The 17,409-nt window shown below is 40.8% G+C and overlaps 1 protein-coding gene across 4 annotated transcripts in view; it reads left to right on the top strand.

Moving 5' to 3' along the window:
• jade2 (jade family PHD finger 2) overlaps positions 1-17,409 on the top strand; it is a 58,191-nt gene that overhangs the window by 30,352 nt on the left and 10,430 nt on the right. For all 4 annotated transcript variants that reach the window (XM_061701732.1, XM_061701731.1, XM_061701730.1 and 1 more), the window contains 6 exons: positions 6,709-6,848; positions 7,197-7,408; positions 7,556-7,723; positions 8,829-8,945; positions 9,663-9,998; positions 10,540-10,704. In XM_061701732.1, coding sequence (XP_061557716.1) covers positions 6,709-6,848; positions 7,197-7,408; positions 7,556-7,723; positions 8,829-8,945; positions 9,663-9,998; positions 10,540-10,704 — 1,138 coding nt within the window. The remainder of the gene's footprint in view (positions 1-6,708; positions 6,849-7,196; positions 7,409-7,555; positions 7,724-8,828; positions 8,946-9,662; positions 9,999-10,539; positions 10,705-17,409) is intronic.

Genomic DNA, 17,409 nt, shown 5'->3' with positions numbered 1-17,409 from the left:
GTGGCTTAATCTCTGGACACTGCAGTACAATAGCCCCCTGTGTCTCATTCCTCGACTAGCCGAGCGAAAGATATGAATGAAAACATTCCCGCCGGCCTGGTTTGCCCAAATGGTGCCCGCATTCTCCCTCCCAGATCCTCTCCTCATTCCCTCTTTGGTTTCCCCCCCTCACCCTTTTGTCAAACATTATTTGCACAGGCTGCAGCTCCTCTAGAGTAGCAGTGTTAATATGTCGCACTCATATCCATGACAACAAGCTCAGTGTACTGGCATCTAAAGCACACAAAATGGCAGCTCACTCTCAATTCAAATATTATGAAGCTCAAGTTGAAATATTACAAAAAATTGATTGCCGTTTTTCAATAATAAAGTTGTAATATTAAGAGCAAAACTAGTCATAATATTACAAGATGTAAATTTAGGTAGTGGGGGGGATTTTAATAAAGTCATAATATTATAAGGAAACAATTTTTCTGGAATAAACTTCAAATTCTAATTCTGCAAAATTGAATTTGTTTGAGGCGGGGGAGGGGGGGGGAAACGAAGCATTGTTTGAGAATAAAGTTGTAATAAAATGAAAAAAAATTGTAATTTGGATAAATTTAAGTCTTAATATTGGGAACTAAAGCTGCACAGTGGACGACTGGTTAGCACATCTGCCTCACAGTTCTGACGACCGGGGTTCAAATCCGGCCTCGCCTGTGCGGTGTTCTCCCCGTGCCTGTGTGAGTTTTCTCCAGGTACTCCGGTTTCCTCCCACATCTCAAAAACATGCGTGGTAGATTCTAAATTGCCCGTAGGTGTGAATGTGAGTGTGAATGGTTGTTTGTTTATATGTGCCCTGCAATTGGACTGCAGTTCAGGGGGTACCCCGCCTCTCGCCCAGAGTCAGCTGGGATAGGCGCCAGCATGCCCGCGACACTAGTGAGCATAAGCGGTACCAAAAATGGATGAATGGCTGAATGGATGGATGAAATATTAGGAACTGAAGTCGGTGTCTTACTAGCAAATTGTCATTTTTTGAGAAAACAGTATGGTTATGTAAAAATTTTTGAAAAAATCAAGTTGTAATTTTATGGAAATAAATTCAGAATATTATAAAAACGTAATCATAATTTTTACGAGAATAATGTTTTAACATTGAGAAGGGTTATCCCATCTCAATATTAAAACCTTATTTTCGGGGGGAAAAATGTCATTTTAAGACATTATTAGGACTTACTTTCAATAATATTAGGATCATTACAGAAGTAAAGTCGTAAAGAAATAAAAAAAAATTTTTTTATCAGAGCTGAATTGAATTGGCCTGAGTCGTCCGACTTCCAGCCTGGTACTCTGGCACCCAGCTCCGTGCTGGACAACCGAGCCAGAGTTTGAAAAAAAACTGCCGGCGACGCCCGGGTAACCGGCCCGGAGCTCTGACTGCCCCGGAGCTCGGACAACCACCATGGAGCTTGGTGGGCCCAGCACGGAGCAGCATCCCGGGGGGCGCCGTCCGAGCTCCGTGCTGGGTCGCTCCTGTTTCTTACCGCCCCCGTATGGCCAGAAAAATACTGCAGGGTTAATACTGTATGTTTAAATGTTGCTGTTTAATGCTTTAACCACTCATATACAGTATACGGTATATCAACATACAGTATATTAGCCATACTGCATTTAGTCTGCTTGAGTCTGCATGCTGGTGTGGGAGCAGAGGATGGAGTGGAGGGCTGTTGGTATACACGCACACACACAGACACATACGCACGCACACACAGAGGGAGATTGTGGTGGTGTGAAAGGTTTGGTCATAAAGGGGGGGATTATGGGGAAGAAAGGGGAATTGCAGTTTTCTCAGTCAGGCTGTATCAGAGAGGTATTCCAAGAATGACATTGTTACACACGCACACGCGCGCACACACTCACACACACACACACACATTAATGACGTTAATAAAAAAAATTCCAGTGCAAACATCACATTTTTCTGTCGTTTGTAATTTCATTGTTGGCTTTGATGCTTGTGAATGCCTGCTTGGAATAATTATGAATAAGTAACAGATTAAAGTCTGACTATGATGTGAATACTATTGTAACAGTGAGGATCAATTCAGGGTTTAGCGAGTCATAATTTTCCAAAATTGAAATCGTAATATCACAGAGCTAATGACAGTAAGAATAAAGTAATGTCAGAAAGAATGTTGGAATATCACAAGGAAAATGTTGTAATGTTACGAGCAAAAATTCGCAACGTTTGGAAAATAATGTAATATTACGGGAAATAAAAGTGGAAATGTTATTCGTATATAATTGTATTGGTATGGAATAAAGTTGTAATATTATGAGGAAAAGGTTATTGTATTCTATATGTAGATATATATTTATATATCATCATCATCATCATCATTAGCCATTATCTGTCCAGTGCAGGATGAAGGCCTCTTCTTCACGTTTCCAACTGCTACGACATTTTGCAATTTGTTGCCAGTGTATTCCGGTGTGTTTAATGATTTCATCTATCCATCTACTTTTAGGTCTTTGCCTAAATTATATTTTTTTTCACTGACAATTACGTTTCCATAAGACAGAAGGGGAAAAAAATAGCAGTGATAAAAGAATAGAATAAAGTCATAATATTACAAAATATAATACAATAAAAAATATAATATTACAGTATCACGAAATTTTTTTCGTAAAATTATGAAAATAACTCATTTGAATTGTGTTGAGAATTAAGTTGTAAAATAAAAAGAAAGTTATGAGATTACAATAATAAAATTGTATTTGTTTCAAGAAACAAAAAAAATAAAGTTTACATATTAACAAGTGAATGCTAAAAGACATTACAACATTTTTCTGCTACATTTTATTCGTGGCATTCCAACTTGATTGTCATACCGTTACGACATAATCATTGTAAAGAAAAATACTTTTTTACCTTGTAATATATCAATTTAATTCTTATCTCCCATTTTTCTTTCAAATGAATGCTGGTCTAAATTAAGATTTAGCTCCACTTTTGACATAAAGGGGACAGTCCATTATTGCACTCAGCACTTTCCTGATTCATCAGTGCAACACAGGGCCAACTCCCATTTCCAAGATGAAACCAGGCTTCGATTCAAATCACCAAGCTATGAATCCCCCAGATATAATTGCAGTAATAAAACTTTTAATCACTCTTCTGCAAAAATGTTAAAAAACAAACAAGATTGAGTTAGCCCACTCGAGTTCTCAGTGGCTGAATTTTGCTGTGTTTTGTCTTTTTGTTGTTTTTTTTTCACATTTTTTTCTGTTTCTGTGCATGCCTTTCCTCTGAAGCCATGTCTGCGTTTGGTGGAGGATTCTTCTAATTGCTCTCTTTCTTTCTTTTTTTTCACTGTGTGATTTACTGGCGCGCAAGGTTGTTATTTGGTTCAGTGTGCGTCTGCGCCGCACTTTTAATGAAGCCATAAATTAAGAAGAGCACATAAAAGAGCTTTTTGTGGCTTCTGCTTTACTGAAAGTGTAAAATTTCTTTTTTTTTTTAAACCATTAATTCCGTCAGTCCGACATCCATCACTTACACTCTTAACTCTCGAATGTTATTCCCAGCTTGTTATACCTAACTCCCGCTGTTACATACACAGTTTAAAAAAAAAAACAAAAAACATAAATAATAAATTATATATTTATTAAGACTTTATCACTCTTCAGGAGCTTGTGCGTGTCAAAAGCATCCTGAGTGTCAACCGAGCTCAGCTCAAAAACGTCTCTTATGTCAACACTTTCAAGTTGACAAAAGATGATTGTTTTACAAGGTGGTCAAAAAGTGAGCTTGCTTCTCTCACCAGTTAATTATGATAACTGCCACCTTGCACAATAGAAATTAAGAGTAGAAATAATCCATCCATCCATTTTCCATACCGTTTATCCTCACTTGGGTCGCGGGCGTGCTGGAGCCTATCCCAGGTGACTCTGTGCGAGAGGCGGGGTACACCCTGAACTGGTCGCCAGCCAATCGCAGTAGAAATAATCCATCCATCAAATCTATAGAGTAAAATAAAAATCTGTGGCAGGCACATGCACTCACACAATATTTTATCATACAATTAACAATTAATCGAAGAACTGGAACAATTTCATTGCAGACAAAGGTTCAAGCCAGTTGTTCATGATTACCACCACCTTGCACAGTAGAAATAAACAGTGCAAATAATCCACAGTCAAAACAACACGCGCTGCAGTGTACATGTTAATGCAATGGCTCCTCTCACCAGTTATTCGTCACAACTGCAACCTTGCGCAATAGAAATAAACTACTTTTTTTTTAATTATGTTTGTGTGTATGCATGTGTGCATGTGTGTGTGTGCACAGTAAAAGCCTGGCCGTGGTGATCATTATGTAGGAGGTGAGTCATGGAAGCAATGAAAGTGACAGATTGAATAGAAAGCCTCACATTTCTAGTGGACATGGCGCTCTTAAATGTCTTATAATAGAACACAAAAGCACACAACACACACAATAACACACTGATGAAATAAGACACTCAAGCTGCTTTGCACCTTACATAACAGACCATTTTCTCATCTGTGTGTGTGTGTGTGTGTGTGTGTGTGTGTGTGTGTGTGTGTGTGTGTGTGTGTGTACCTAGATTGAGGTATCCATTTGCAGTGTTATTTAATTATGATCCTGTACTGAAATAGATCAGAACAGTCTGTTTATTTTAGCTAATAAAGGAAGTTTTAAAAGCACGTTTTAATACGTGCGTCATCGCTCACTGGTCCAAATTATTTTTGGGGGGGGAGAATTTAGTAGAAAATTGTACAAAAAGTTACACAGTTTATTCCTGTCAGAACTGAAAAAATGGTTGAATCCGGCACAAACACAATTCAGCCCCTGAAGCCAGTTTCACTTGGCAACAAGGAATTAGGTAGAAATGTCTGTCATGCATAGACCCACGAAAAAATTCTCAGGAAGCCATCCCTGAAAAGACACAGGAAGTCAAGCATTTTGGTTCAAAGTACCCATGTGCCTAATTTTAGCCATTTCCAGGGGCTTTCATGGAACACCTTTTTTTTTTAAATCAGCCCCAAAGCCAGTTTACTTAGCAACATAAAATCTAGTGGACATTTCTGTCACGAGTAGACCCACACAAAATTCTTCAGAACCCATGCCCGAAAAGACACAGGAAGTCAGCCATTTTAATTCGAAGCACCCATGTGCCTAATTTTGCCCATTTCCAGGCAGCTTTCATGAAACAGTTAAAAACATTTTTTTTTTTTTTTTTAAATCAGCCCCCAAAGCCAGTTTCACTTACCAACATGACATTTGGTAGATTCAAGGTATGTTGTTTTGGTAAGGGATGTTTGACTGGATTCCCTTGATGGACCATGGGGGAAAATTAGTGTCCAAATAATCTCATGAAGTTAAATATGAAATATTAATTTTATACCACGGAAACTACTCTCTAAAGTGTGCTTTCCGTTGTTTTAACACGTCAGTGCTTCTCAAAATGTTAACTTGTGAGTTTACCATGTGTCAACGGTAACCACAACATAAAACGGTATGTGTGTGGTTTATTGTGTGCATTTTCCCTCTGCGTGTCTGTTGTGTTTGTTATGTCACATGACTTTAATGTCAGTCGTGGGCTACTGGCTCCCACTGGGTCACGCAGAGTTCCCGACCCCATTTCCCGCTCTTGTCGACTGCGGCGACGTTTCAGTCTGGAAGCGCTGCAGAGCAGACAGTGCCTAGAGGAACTTCCTGCCCCCGCTTTCCCTCCACGACCGCTCACTTTGACACACTTTCACTCGTTAGGGTCCAAGCACTCATCTTGACATTGTTTCATTATCATTATCATTTTTTAAGCCAAATAAATGTCACTTCTAAGGGTGTTCCCATCATCAGAAACTCAAAAATTGGCTTAGTTGTGCTTCATGAAGTTTTGAAAATTCAGCCCCCAAAAGCAGTTTCACTTAGCAACATAAAATTTGGTAAGCTTGTCTATTATGTAGACCCACAAAAAAAAGTCTCAAGAAGCCATGCCTGAAAAGACACAGGAAGCCCACCGTTTTGGTTCAAAGCAGCCATTTTTGGGTCCTTTATTACCATTCATAGGAGTCCTTCAAAAACAAACTGGTCTTTGAGATTTTGTACAATTGCTTCCAAATTGGAACCTCTTATACTCAAAAGATGGACAGTATCTTTCCTACAGGTAGATAAATTGTGGTATGTGTGTCATTCATAAGTTGACGTCTCAAAAAGCGATGTTTGAAAATACAAAGGGCCATATTAGGCTCATTTTGGCCATTTTAGGATAACTTCCAGGGTTCCTTCAAAGGTGAACTCGCCTTAGAGATTAAGTCCGATTGCTCCCAAATTTGAAACTTTTATACTAGAAAGATGGACGACACTAAACTATGGAACATTTTAGTTTTTGTCATTGCGTGTCGGCCGAGCATGGCAATGGCAGCAAGAAACATTTTTCATAATTCATTCCCCAAACCGGGTTTCACTCAGCAACATGCAATTTGGTTGACATGTCAATCATGACTCAACCCACAAACAACTCTCATGAAGCCATGCCCAAAAATATACAAGAAGTCTGCCATTCTGGTTTAAAGCAGCCATTTTAGTCATTTTGGCCATTTCCCATTGGCAAACTTAAATCCTACGTCCTACAGTTTTTCCCAACTTGTACCAAAATTTGGGCCAGGCAGTTGAACTGCTCTTCTTTTTTTGTCCAGGTTACTGCCAGAGTCAAAAGGCAGAACTTCCAGCGAGACGGACTCCCGACCTCTCCCTGGCCAAGTCTACAGCTGCTACGACCTGGACGACACGGACGTGGCCTGGCTGGAACTCGTCAACCTAGAGTTTGTGCAGATGGGTGAGTGTTAGCAGTTGCCTTTATCATTGTATTATAGTGAGGGGAAAAAATAAAAAGTCTGTGATTATTTAACAAATTCACTTCTATTAACTTCAGCTAACTTTAGCCGCTAATGTTAGCAGCTAATGTAACGCTGTTCATCGATAGCAGCCCCACTACATCACAGATTTTTCTGTTAAACATTTGTTTGGCGTGTGAGTCTAAATTCTGGAACGTAACTCCCGTGATGAATGGGGGCTCACTGGAGTAGCATTGGTGGAAACTGTCACCCACTAATTTAAAAACTGCAGTGTCTAACTACTAATTAGTGAGCGTTAGCCGCTTATGTCCCCCACCGTCTCTCATCAGCGCTGCCTGAGCTGGATGAGCTGACCATGGAGTTTGTCCTGGTGGAGCTGGAGCGTGTGTGCGAGGAGAAGATGCAGCAGGCCATCGAGGCAGAAGAAGGCCTGGGCATTGAGTACGATGAAGATGTGGTCTGCGACGTCTGCCGCTCGCCAGAAGGCGAGGACGGCAACGAGATGGTCTTCTGCGACAAGTGCAACGTCTGCGTGCACCAGGTCCCACATTTTCAACTTGTTTTTGTTAGCGGTCCTTCTTTTTTTTGGGCTACTATTGTTGTTTACTATGTACAAACGTTGCAACCGGGAGCATGTAGTGTTTGGCCTCGTTAGTTTAGCTGGCTAACCTCCACCTCTGATTTGCAGGCCTGCTACGGCATCGTGAAGGTTCCGCAGGGCAACTGGCTTTGTCGTACGTGTGCCCTGGGCGTGCAGCCCAAATGTCTGCTGTGCCCTAAGCGGGGCGGTGCCCTCAAGCCCACCCGCAGTGGAACCAAGTGGGTCCACGTCAGCTGTGCCTTATGGATCCCCGAGGTGAGGCTCGCTGCTACTACTACAAAAACTTGCGCAAAATAAACACAAATGCTAATGTTAGCCTAGCCTGTTGCTGTCCTTGAATGTTGAAGTATTACTCAACAGAGTCCACTTAGCTGCTGTTGCCCTGAGTCTCCGCTCAGATAGTTTAGCTTACCCTGTAGCCCTGCCTTAAGCTCTGGACACTACACTCTTATACTCTACAGTTTCCAATTGGCTGCAACTGTCCTACCTCTCTTCACTCTACTCCACAGTCTCCACGTTGGTTGCAGTGGCCCTCAGTTTCTTCAATACGTTAGTTTACCCTGTTGGTGTGCTTCAGCTCTGGGTGTTCTACTATTAAATTCGACAGTCTTCACTTACAGTAGCTGCAGTGGCCCTCAGTCTCTTCCAATACAGTATTTTAGCTACAAGTGTATTTGTTCGTGTACATCTTCACACATCAATGTTTCCTCACAAATACACAGACAGCACTCACGTAGCACGCACGCACGCACACACACACGCACGCACGCACGCACGCACGCACCTCATGTCTGACTAGTAGAATTTGACCCACTTATGTGTGTGGATGCTTCCAGGAGAGAGAGAGAGAGAGAGAGAGAGAGAGAGAGAGAGAGAGAGAGAGAGAGAGAGAGAGAGAGAGAGAGAGGGAATGTGTGCTTGTGAGTGTGTGCGTGTTTGCTTGTGCGCGTGTATGTGTCAAGCTTTCAAATTATACGCCCCCTGCAGCATTGTGTTTGTGGCAGCTTTCAAGGGCTTACGTTAACACGCACGTGCACACAATCTCACACACACGCAAGCTAAGCTTCTAGCATCTCCATCAATGCAATTTTTATGAGGTTTTTCCTGTTTTCCTGCTGGGAAAGACACAGAAACAAAGCTACAGCCTCTGGGTAATGTAACTTGTCTCAATTTGTGCATGTCTGTGTGCGTATGTGTGTGACACATCAGGGTCAATTAGCATACAAATCAATTTGTCGCGGCACTGATAATCTGTCATGGATCAGCACAGCAACAAACTGGAAAAAAACAACATTGCAGTCTTATGATGAAATAAAAAGTGTCGTGTTTGTGTTTCAAATGCTCCAAATGTTTGTCCTAGGTCAGCATAGGCTGTCCGGAGAAGATGGAGCCCATCACCAAGGTGTCCCACATCCCGGCCAGCCGATGGGCTTTATCCTGCAGCCTGTGTCGAGAGCACACAGGAACATGCATACAGGTACTGGTGACTGAAGTTTTTCCTAGCAGTGTGAAATTTGGTCAGCATGTCTGTCATGAGTACGCCCACGAAAAAGTCTCAGGAGGCCATGCCTGAAAAGACACAGGAAGTCTGACATGTTGGTTCGATGTAGCCATTTTAGGGTCTAACTCATCATAAAACAGTATTTTGAAAATCCAGCCCCCAAAGCCAGTTTCTCTTAGAAACATGACATTTGGTTGTGTCTATCATTGGTAGATCCACAAAAAAGCCTCATGAAGCCATGCTGGAAAAGACACAGTAAGCTTGCCATTTTGGTATGAAGAAGCCATTTCGTGTCTGACTCATCCTAAAACATTTTTGGAAAATTCAGCCCCCAAAGCCACTTTCTCTTAGAAACCCAAAATTTGGTAGGCACGTGTGTCAAGAGTAGACGTACAAAAACGTCTTAAGAAGCCATGCCTGAAAAGACAATGGCCATTGTCCAGTGGCCACCAACCCAATTTGAACGAGGTATACTGGACAGATGGATGATTCTAACTTGCAAAGAATTTTAGTTTTTGTCTTTACATGCGTGAGGAGTGTGATGGTGACGTTTGAAGACTTACCCTAAAAAATAAACTATAAAGTCAAATTCACGAGGTCGAAACTTGACCAAAACATCTTGTGTTTGATGAAGATGATAAAGCTCAAGGACATTACCCCTAAGGTTCTTTTCTGGTTCTATTATCCCGACAGTGTTCGATGCCCTCGTGTATTGTGGCCTTCCACGTGACGTGCGCCTTCGACCACGGTCTGGAGATGAGGACCATCCTGGCCGAGAACGACGAGGTCCGCTTCAAGTCATTCTGCCTGGAGCACAGCGGCGGCGGAGCGGCCCGACCCGAGTGGACGCCCGATCTCCCGGAGCCCAGATCGGTATCGTACTCTGTTTCCGAGAGGGCCGAGCGGGACCAGCTAGAACGAGACAAGGTGAGCCAGAGGAAGCAGAAACTCCAGGAGCTGGAAGACGAGTTCTACCGACTGGTGGACCCCAGCGAGGTGGCGGAGAACATGGCGCTGCCCATCACACAGGTACTTGCAGAATAACATTTATTTTATATCATGGAGAACCCGCTAATGGAAGTAATGTGGCACCTTCACTTACAAGTGCCCCAACTTAGTTTTTTGAGTTATTAATACTTTCTCAGATGATATGAAGTTAGAAATAGTCACAATGGCCATACAGTGGAACCTCGATAATACGGGCACCGGTATAACGGATATCGGATAAAATGGACCCTCGCAACTGAACAATGGATCCACAAATGCTAAAGTACAATAACTTTGTACTGTACAAAATACACTGAATCAAAATCTTTGAGCTGTGTATTTCTTTTTAAAAAAGTAAATTTTCTTCGTTTTCTGCCCAAAGGAAATATAAAATGCATACTTTTTACACAAAATACTACAGTAGTAGTTAACTCACTGAACGCATTTCAATTTATTTCAATGTCGAACATTTATTTGATCCATCCAGTTTCCATACCGCTTATCCTCACAAGGGTCGCGACTAAATGAAGTTAAGAGCTTGGCCATGGATCGAAAGGTACCACTGTATTCTTTCCTCCCTAAGGTGGACTTCTTGTACCAGTTCTGGAAACTGAAGAGGAAGGCCAACTTCAACCAGCCTCTGGTGACTCTAAAGCGGGACGAGGTAGACAACCTGGCCCAGCAGGAGCAGGACGTGCTCTACCGACGCCTCAAGCTTTTCACGCACCTCCGGCAAGACTTGGAGAGGGTGAGTGGGGAGAAAAAAACTTAGTTCCGATAAGCAACAATGAGGCTCATAAAGCGGAAAGATTGTCGTCACGTTAGATTTACCCGCTTGTGCTTTTCAGATAGATCTCGCCGAAATGGGACAATTCGGTGTTTTTAATTGGGCTGCGACTAGAGTGTGAGACAACTTTCGCTTTCCCGGACACATCAAATCATCTCAATGACCGAATACGCAGCGGCTGTGTGAATGCGCGCTTGTCAGGTGTTAAACTTCACAGCCTTTCCCATTATTTTTTTGATATCCATTGCAGACAGGCATTGTCCCGCCTTTGATGCTACCTCAGCATGCGGAATTTTACCACGTTGACTTTGTTCCCCGCAAGCCGGTGCTGTTTATACAGTGACATGGTGGGAAAAAGGCAGAAAAATACATCTTACACAGGCAACGAAATAGCCTCAACCGGTTGACTTAAGGAGTGTAGAAGGGGTGATTTACAGTCTTTATCTATCTTTTCTCTAACAGTTTCTTACCTCTTATCGTGATAAAGTGCCCAATAGCTCTCCAGAAGGAAGCGGGACCTTAACAAGTGCTCTCCAATGTCTCCTTTCACACCGTTGCCAAGATTAACTCCGCTCGGGTTCATCACGGCGACGTGGCCCACAAGTCAGAGTCTATTGATTCACGGCTGGCCTCGCGATCTCACATGCTACCGAACTCTCCCGAGCTCCACCCGCCTCTCGCCAGCTCCTCCCCAGCCCCTGTTATCGATGCATTTGAGTTGTCTATCCCGTCAATACGAGCCGAGGCAATGGTGGTTTGGCGGTCGGGGGGGCGAAATCCATATGTAAACAACACTCGGGAATAAGTCACAATGGATCAAATTGTCGTGTGTGAAAAGGTGACAAAGCACTTCATGCAAAACGTAACTAACGTAGCTAACGTTAGCACCAAGCTTGGACAAGCATTGCTAGATTCTCTTTGTAACTGGCTGATAGGGGAGAATAAATAAGCCTCAAAACAAAATCTTTAATTTTTTTACATAAATCCAATTTCCAGTTTGAATTGATTTCCCCCCATTGCTTATGGAAATAGCAAATTACAATGATGTTATTCAAAACAAGTTTGGCTTCTATTTTATTTTTCCTTCTTTCGTTTGCGTTATTTCTCCTGATGCCGAACAAGATTTTTTCCAACTTGAAAGAAATGTTATTCTTTGACAGATAATGTGAAAATAAGCGCTTCCTCGTGGAAAACAAATGGCCTATTTGTCAAATCATGCATATAAACATGATCCTTAGTAAATGAACATTTGAAATGTTAAGCAATTTAACATCATAAAATGAGACCCAGTGTGCTTCAAACTACGGAAGCTGCTTAAAGCTGGAGTTTGCTGTTTAAAAAGAAAAAACACATTTTTCATATACTGTGTGTTAAAACTGTCTCTGTGAACTGACAACAGAATATTATTAAAATCATCTTTTGAAAAGTTATCCCTGTCCGGCTCCAACTAATGGGAGTGGTGGCGGGGACTGAAATTAGGGTAGATTCAAATCTTGCTATCGTTTTGCAAACTTGCACACCACTCTTTTAAAGAACAAATAAAAACAATAATAAACTAGCATTAATGTATACAATTGATTACTTGCCCCATCCTGCTTTACCAAAATGTAAAACATGTTGCAGAGAGCATGGAGAGCTAAAGTTAGCATCAAGCAAGCGCAAGTGAGGTGAGTTTATCTTTGTAACTGGCTGAAAAAAGGAGACTCAATAAACTTTAAAATAAACTGATTTTTTTTTCTAAAAAAAAAATCTGATTTATGATTTCAATTGATTTTTCCCGTTCGCTTATATAAAAAGCAAATGACCAAACAAAGCAACTTTAGTTTTTTGACACCAGCGCTAATGTTAGCATCGAGCTAGTATGAGCGAGGCTCACTACCTATTCCGATCACTTGTTCTGTTGACAAGTGACAAGATTCAGTTTGTCGTCTTTTTTCGCTCCATCGTTCACCTTGTCTTTTCTTTGCCCTGAAGAGCATCTGTCAGGATGAAAGTGTTGCATGTCTTGTATTGTGTGTCTCCATTGTTAGTGCATGCGCATGTGTGTGTATGTGTGTACGTGTGTACGTGTGTGTTGCCCAAGAGAGGTTTCCAATCAACTATGATTTCCTGGCAAATTGAAAAATCCCTTCCATTCACCATTCGTGTGTGTGTGTGTGTATAAATTTCTGGGGGCTAATGTCGCCCCGGATTAAACACCCCCCCCCCCCCTCCTCCTCTCTTGGTCTTTGAAGTGCTGCCATTGTAACGAATTGCTCCGTGATGTCCCCGAATGCATCAGTGAGCTTTTTCGCCGAGTCGGCATTCCGCTCCTGAGTGGTAGTCGACAGTTGTTGGTTGAGTCCTACAAGAGTTGTTAGTGCGCTGGCTAACTGTGACTGTCAAAAAAAATTCAAGAAGGAGGGATTACTGATGTTCATGCTAAAAGCTAACAACAAAGCAGCAGTCATCCCATTGGCTGACTGACCGAATTTCTTCTGCAGCCAGATACCGAGACAAACTAGACTTGCTCGTACGAGAACCCTTGACACTAACATTAGCGCTCTCATGTCCGTGCTTGTTGCAACATGTTTTGCATGAAGTGGGTTTACCCGGGTAAAGGTTGAATAATACATTTTTGATACTTGACGTTGTTGACTAGTGTAGTTCATTGAGCGTTCATGCTTCGAGTCCAGAAGTTAAAAAAATGAAGAAATTTAATTAAATTAAATTTTGTCATTACTTAAGGCCTTTACGTTCTGGCTTTTTTTTAATTTAATATTTTTGGTAATTATTTTTTATTTATGTAGAATAATATACCATGCACCTCTGCCCATATAGTCCCCTATTTTTCATTATAATAGTCAATATTTTTAATTTGTTAATTAACATTTGTATTTATTTATTATTATTATGTTTTTTATTTATCCATCCATTTTCTGTTCCCCTTATCCTTGTCAGGATTGCTAACTTTGGGCAAGAAGCCAAGTACACCCTTGGCTGGTCGCTAGCCATTCGCACAGCACTTATTATTTTTACTCTTCTTTTTTTTCTTTTTCTTTTAAACAAACGAAAAACAACTTCCCATTCATATCTGTTCGCATCCGTCTTGCCAAACCCATACTCCGTATTTTCTGTGATGTTTACTGTCGTTATTCATGCCACTGTTAACTGGCTACAACCATTTCCTAACCTCAGATCTGGTCAATTCATTCCTTTTACAAGCCCTGGGGGAGGGCTGCTTTTTTATGATGCACCGTATTTTAGCTACGGAAAAAAGACTGAGCGGAGAAAGAGAAGCCAGATGACAACTGAGTTGATTTCTCTGGTGGTTAAATGTATTAGTGAAGCCCATCTCGCGTCTTCATGTCTGCCATCAACTGTCTTGTTATATAACTTGCTTCGGGTGCAGGGAGAGGACAAGGAAAAAAAAAAAGGTATTCAATGACTCAGCCTGCTCTTTCACACAAACACACACACACACACACACACACACACACACAAATACAGTGAAACAGCTTACAAGAGTGCTTTGGAGCTGTGGGGCCAGACGCTGGGGCGGTCCGCAGACGGGCCCACCCCATTGGATCGGCATCAAATGGCTCCCAGCATGCAACACTGCTCCAAAAGCTAACGCCTTCGGCCCCAAAACACATACAAACAAATGTATGTTTTGGCTCTTCAGAAAGCATGACATCATCAGCTGTGTGTATCACAATAAAATCCCATAGGAAATAATGGAAACAGGATAGCGCGATAGGTGAAAATCTACTATATATATATATATATATATATATATATATATATATATATTAGACTTTACACCGATTTTATCGGGCTGATCGGTATCGGCCGATATTAAACATTTTATCGGCTTTAAACATTTATCGGCTTTAATGTCATAATTCGCCGATGGCTCCGCAAAAGACGTTTACCCTGCGTCCCCATCGTGTACAGTATATTTGAATCCAAAAGCTAGTTTATTTTTAGCCTTGTCGCGTGTCTTTTGACCTATTACTGTAAATATCTGACGGCCAATGAAGTTATTTAAAAAAACAAACAAAACAAAATCATGTCGGCAGTGTGGAACAGACAACACGTCTGAGACAGACAACACGTAATGGCTGGATCAAACTACAAGACAAATTTGCTCTTTCACGATTGCACTGTCAGACTACTGCAATAAAATCTTGTATTCCAATACCACCGCATCCTGTTTTTTACGATCATTGGGCTTTATCTTGTCAACTCAAATGCGACCGGATACACTCGTTACCGTGGCGACGACAACAAGCGTGGAGCGCGCCGACTGTATTATAAAAACAAATGGTGAAAACGTGTGTTGGTGGTCACCGGTGCTCAGGACAGGAGAGGACGTTCGTTTAAGGCTTGCGTGAGGTATGTTCACGTACTTTTAATACGATACGGCTCGCAAGCAGGCAATAAATAATTATGTAGCCTAGCAAGCTACTGCTATCACTGACGTTTGTACGTAAATATGCCGCCGTTCTGTCGAATCATGCTCTAATGTTTTGTCCTCCTCGAGGATATTGAAGATGCCTTAAAATGTGAATACTATTATTTTCAAGTTATGATGCTACATACTCTGTTAACATTGCTACTTGCAAACATGCATCTTTAATAACAATACTGGTTACATAGTTCCAAGTTAAAATATAACACAATACACAAGACACGTAACAATATAAAAATTTGCAGGACTCAATACGATGATCACATTTTTTTTTGCTAACAACAATACTCCTCATGCTCAATACGTAAAACAGTAAACCCAACACTATATTAGTAAACAAAGCAAATGACAAAGCAAATAAAATAAATGTGGAAAAATTTAAGTTTAATTTTCACTCAACAGGGCAACAAATGTAGAACAATATCACACAATAGTGCACTACTTTGAAGTCCTGAGTATTTTTAGAAGTGTACAAGACACAAAATCAACAAACTGCCCCTTCGGGATAATGAAGACACCTTGGATTGTAATAGTATAATTTTCCAGTTATGATGCTACATACCCCTTTAACATTATTGCTACTTTCTTTCTAGTTTTACCCCCACTCGCTATAAACACAAAACTTATTAAAACACGTTTTAAAGTATTCCATAGCACCTGTTCTCACTCTCTCAATCTGAAGAACTGAGAAGCTAACATATAACTTTGAGTCATTGAAAAGAAGACTCTTGTTTGCACAGTTCTCCCAATAAAAGGCGAATCTGCATCAAACTGTTTATTTGTCACAACATCAGGAATATGGCCTAAACGTTTACTGGTAACAAGGTAAAAAAAAACAAGGTAAAAAAAAACAAGGTAAAAAAAAAATGGTGACAAACTGCATCAAGTCGTATCTCAAACTGCATCAAGTCGTATCTCAAATTAAATTAAACCCCTGGATGAGGGTTTTTCAGATGTGTAATTGTTTTGTCAGTGCACCCTGATGTGATTATGTAGTAACAAAACAAAACAAAAAATATGTTTTGTATGTGTGTGTGTGTTCTAAAGGTTCTATTGTGTGATTGCTGAAGAGGAGTCAACTTTATTTGTATAGCCCTTAATCACAAAATTAATCGCCCTTAATCACAAAAGAGTCTTACGAGTCTTACGAGGCTTCACAGGCCCACAGTTCGACAAGGATTGATGACATCCCCTAATCTAAAACCTCAATAAGGCAAAGAAAAACGCAAAACCCCATTTAGAGAAAAAATAAGAAACCTCGAGAAGTGACCGCATATTTATCATTATTATCCCAGGAGTTTTTTGACGTGCTACCATTTCCACTTTCCTCAAGTGATTCCAAACCTCCAACTTCAAAATATTCACAAAATTCAGGACATTATTGGGATATCTTCACCTTCCCAAAAGTCCTACTTTTACAGAAAAATTCAACTGAATGAGACATTTTTGAAAGTCAACTGATGCCTTCGTTTCTGAACCGATTCAAACCATTCTAACTTCAAATTATTACAAAAGTCAGGACATCTTGGAAGCCATATTTTACAAATTGCCCAAATTCCACATTTTCCATGAAATTAAATCCCATTTAAAATGAATGACATATTTTAACAATTCAACTCACCCTTCCACAATTCTCAACCAGTTCAAACCATTCCAATTTCAAAATATTCACAAAACTTCTTAACCATTTCCACATTCTAAAATGTCGAATGTTTTTCAGTATTCCACCTTTTTGCTGACAACATTCCGAAAGCAATGCATTTGACATATTCAGTTTCATTTAACTGCACGGCATTTCAAGTTCAGTGTCAGATTTTTCGCATTGACACACAATATTTTTATAGAAATTACATTCTCCAGTTAGTATTAGTTATTGGTCCTTAGGCATATTAAGTAGTAATATGATAATAAGGTAAGCCTGTTGTGCTCATATAACATCTTTTATTCAGCCTCTCTTCCCTCTGCCCCACTTCCCACATGTACTGCATCATGGCTATGCTGTACTGTAATGGTAACCCTCTTCAATTTCTTTCACCTGTTTTTTATTTCTACCTCCTCCTCCCTGACGCCATCCCGCTAGCTGCCCCTCTGATACCGCAATGAAATAAATATGAGGCTGCATATAAATATTTATTGCCGCTTGTGTCTTTCCACGGCCTCGGCGGAGATAAATAATTCACGGCCAGTCGAACCCTAAATTTACACGACTTTGA

The sequence above is a fragment of the Phycodurus eques genome, chromosome 17 (assembly GCF_024500275.1).
Source record: "Phycodurus eques isolate BA_2022a chromosome 17, UOR_Pequ_1.1, whole genome shotgun sequence".
Taxonomy (NCBI): Eukaryota; Metazoa; Chordata; class Actinopteri; order Syngnathiformes; family Syngnathidae; genus Phycodurus; species Phycodurus eques.
This window is presented reverse-complemented; position numbering and strand designations above follow the sequence as displayed.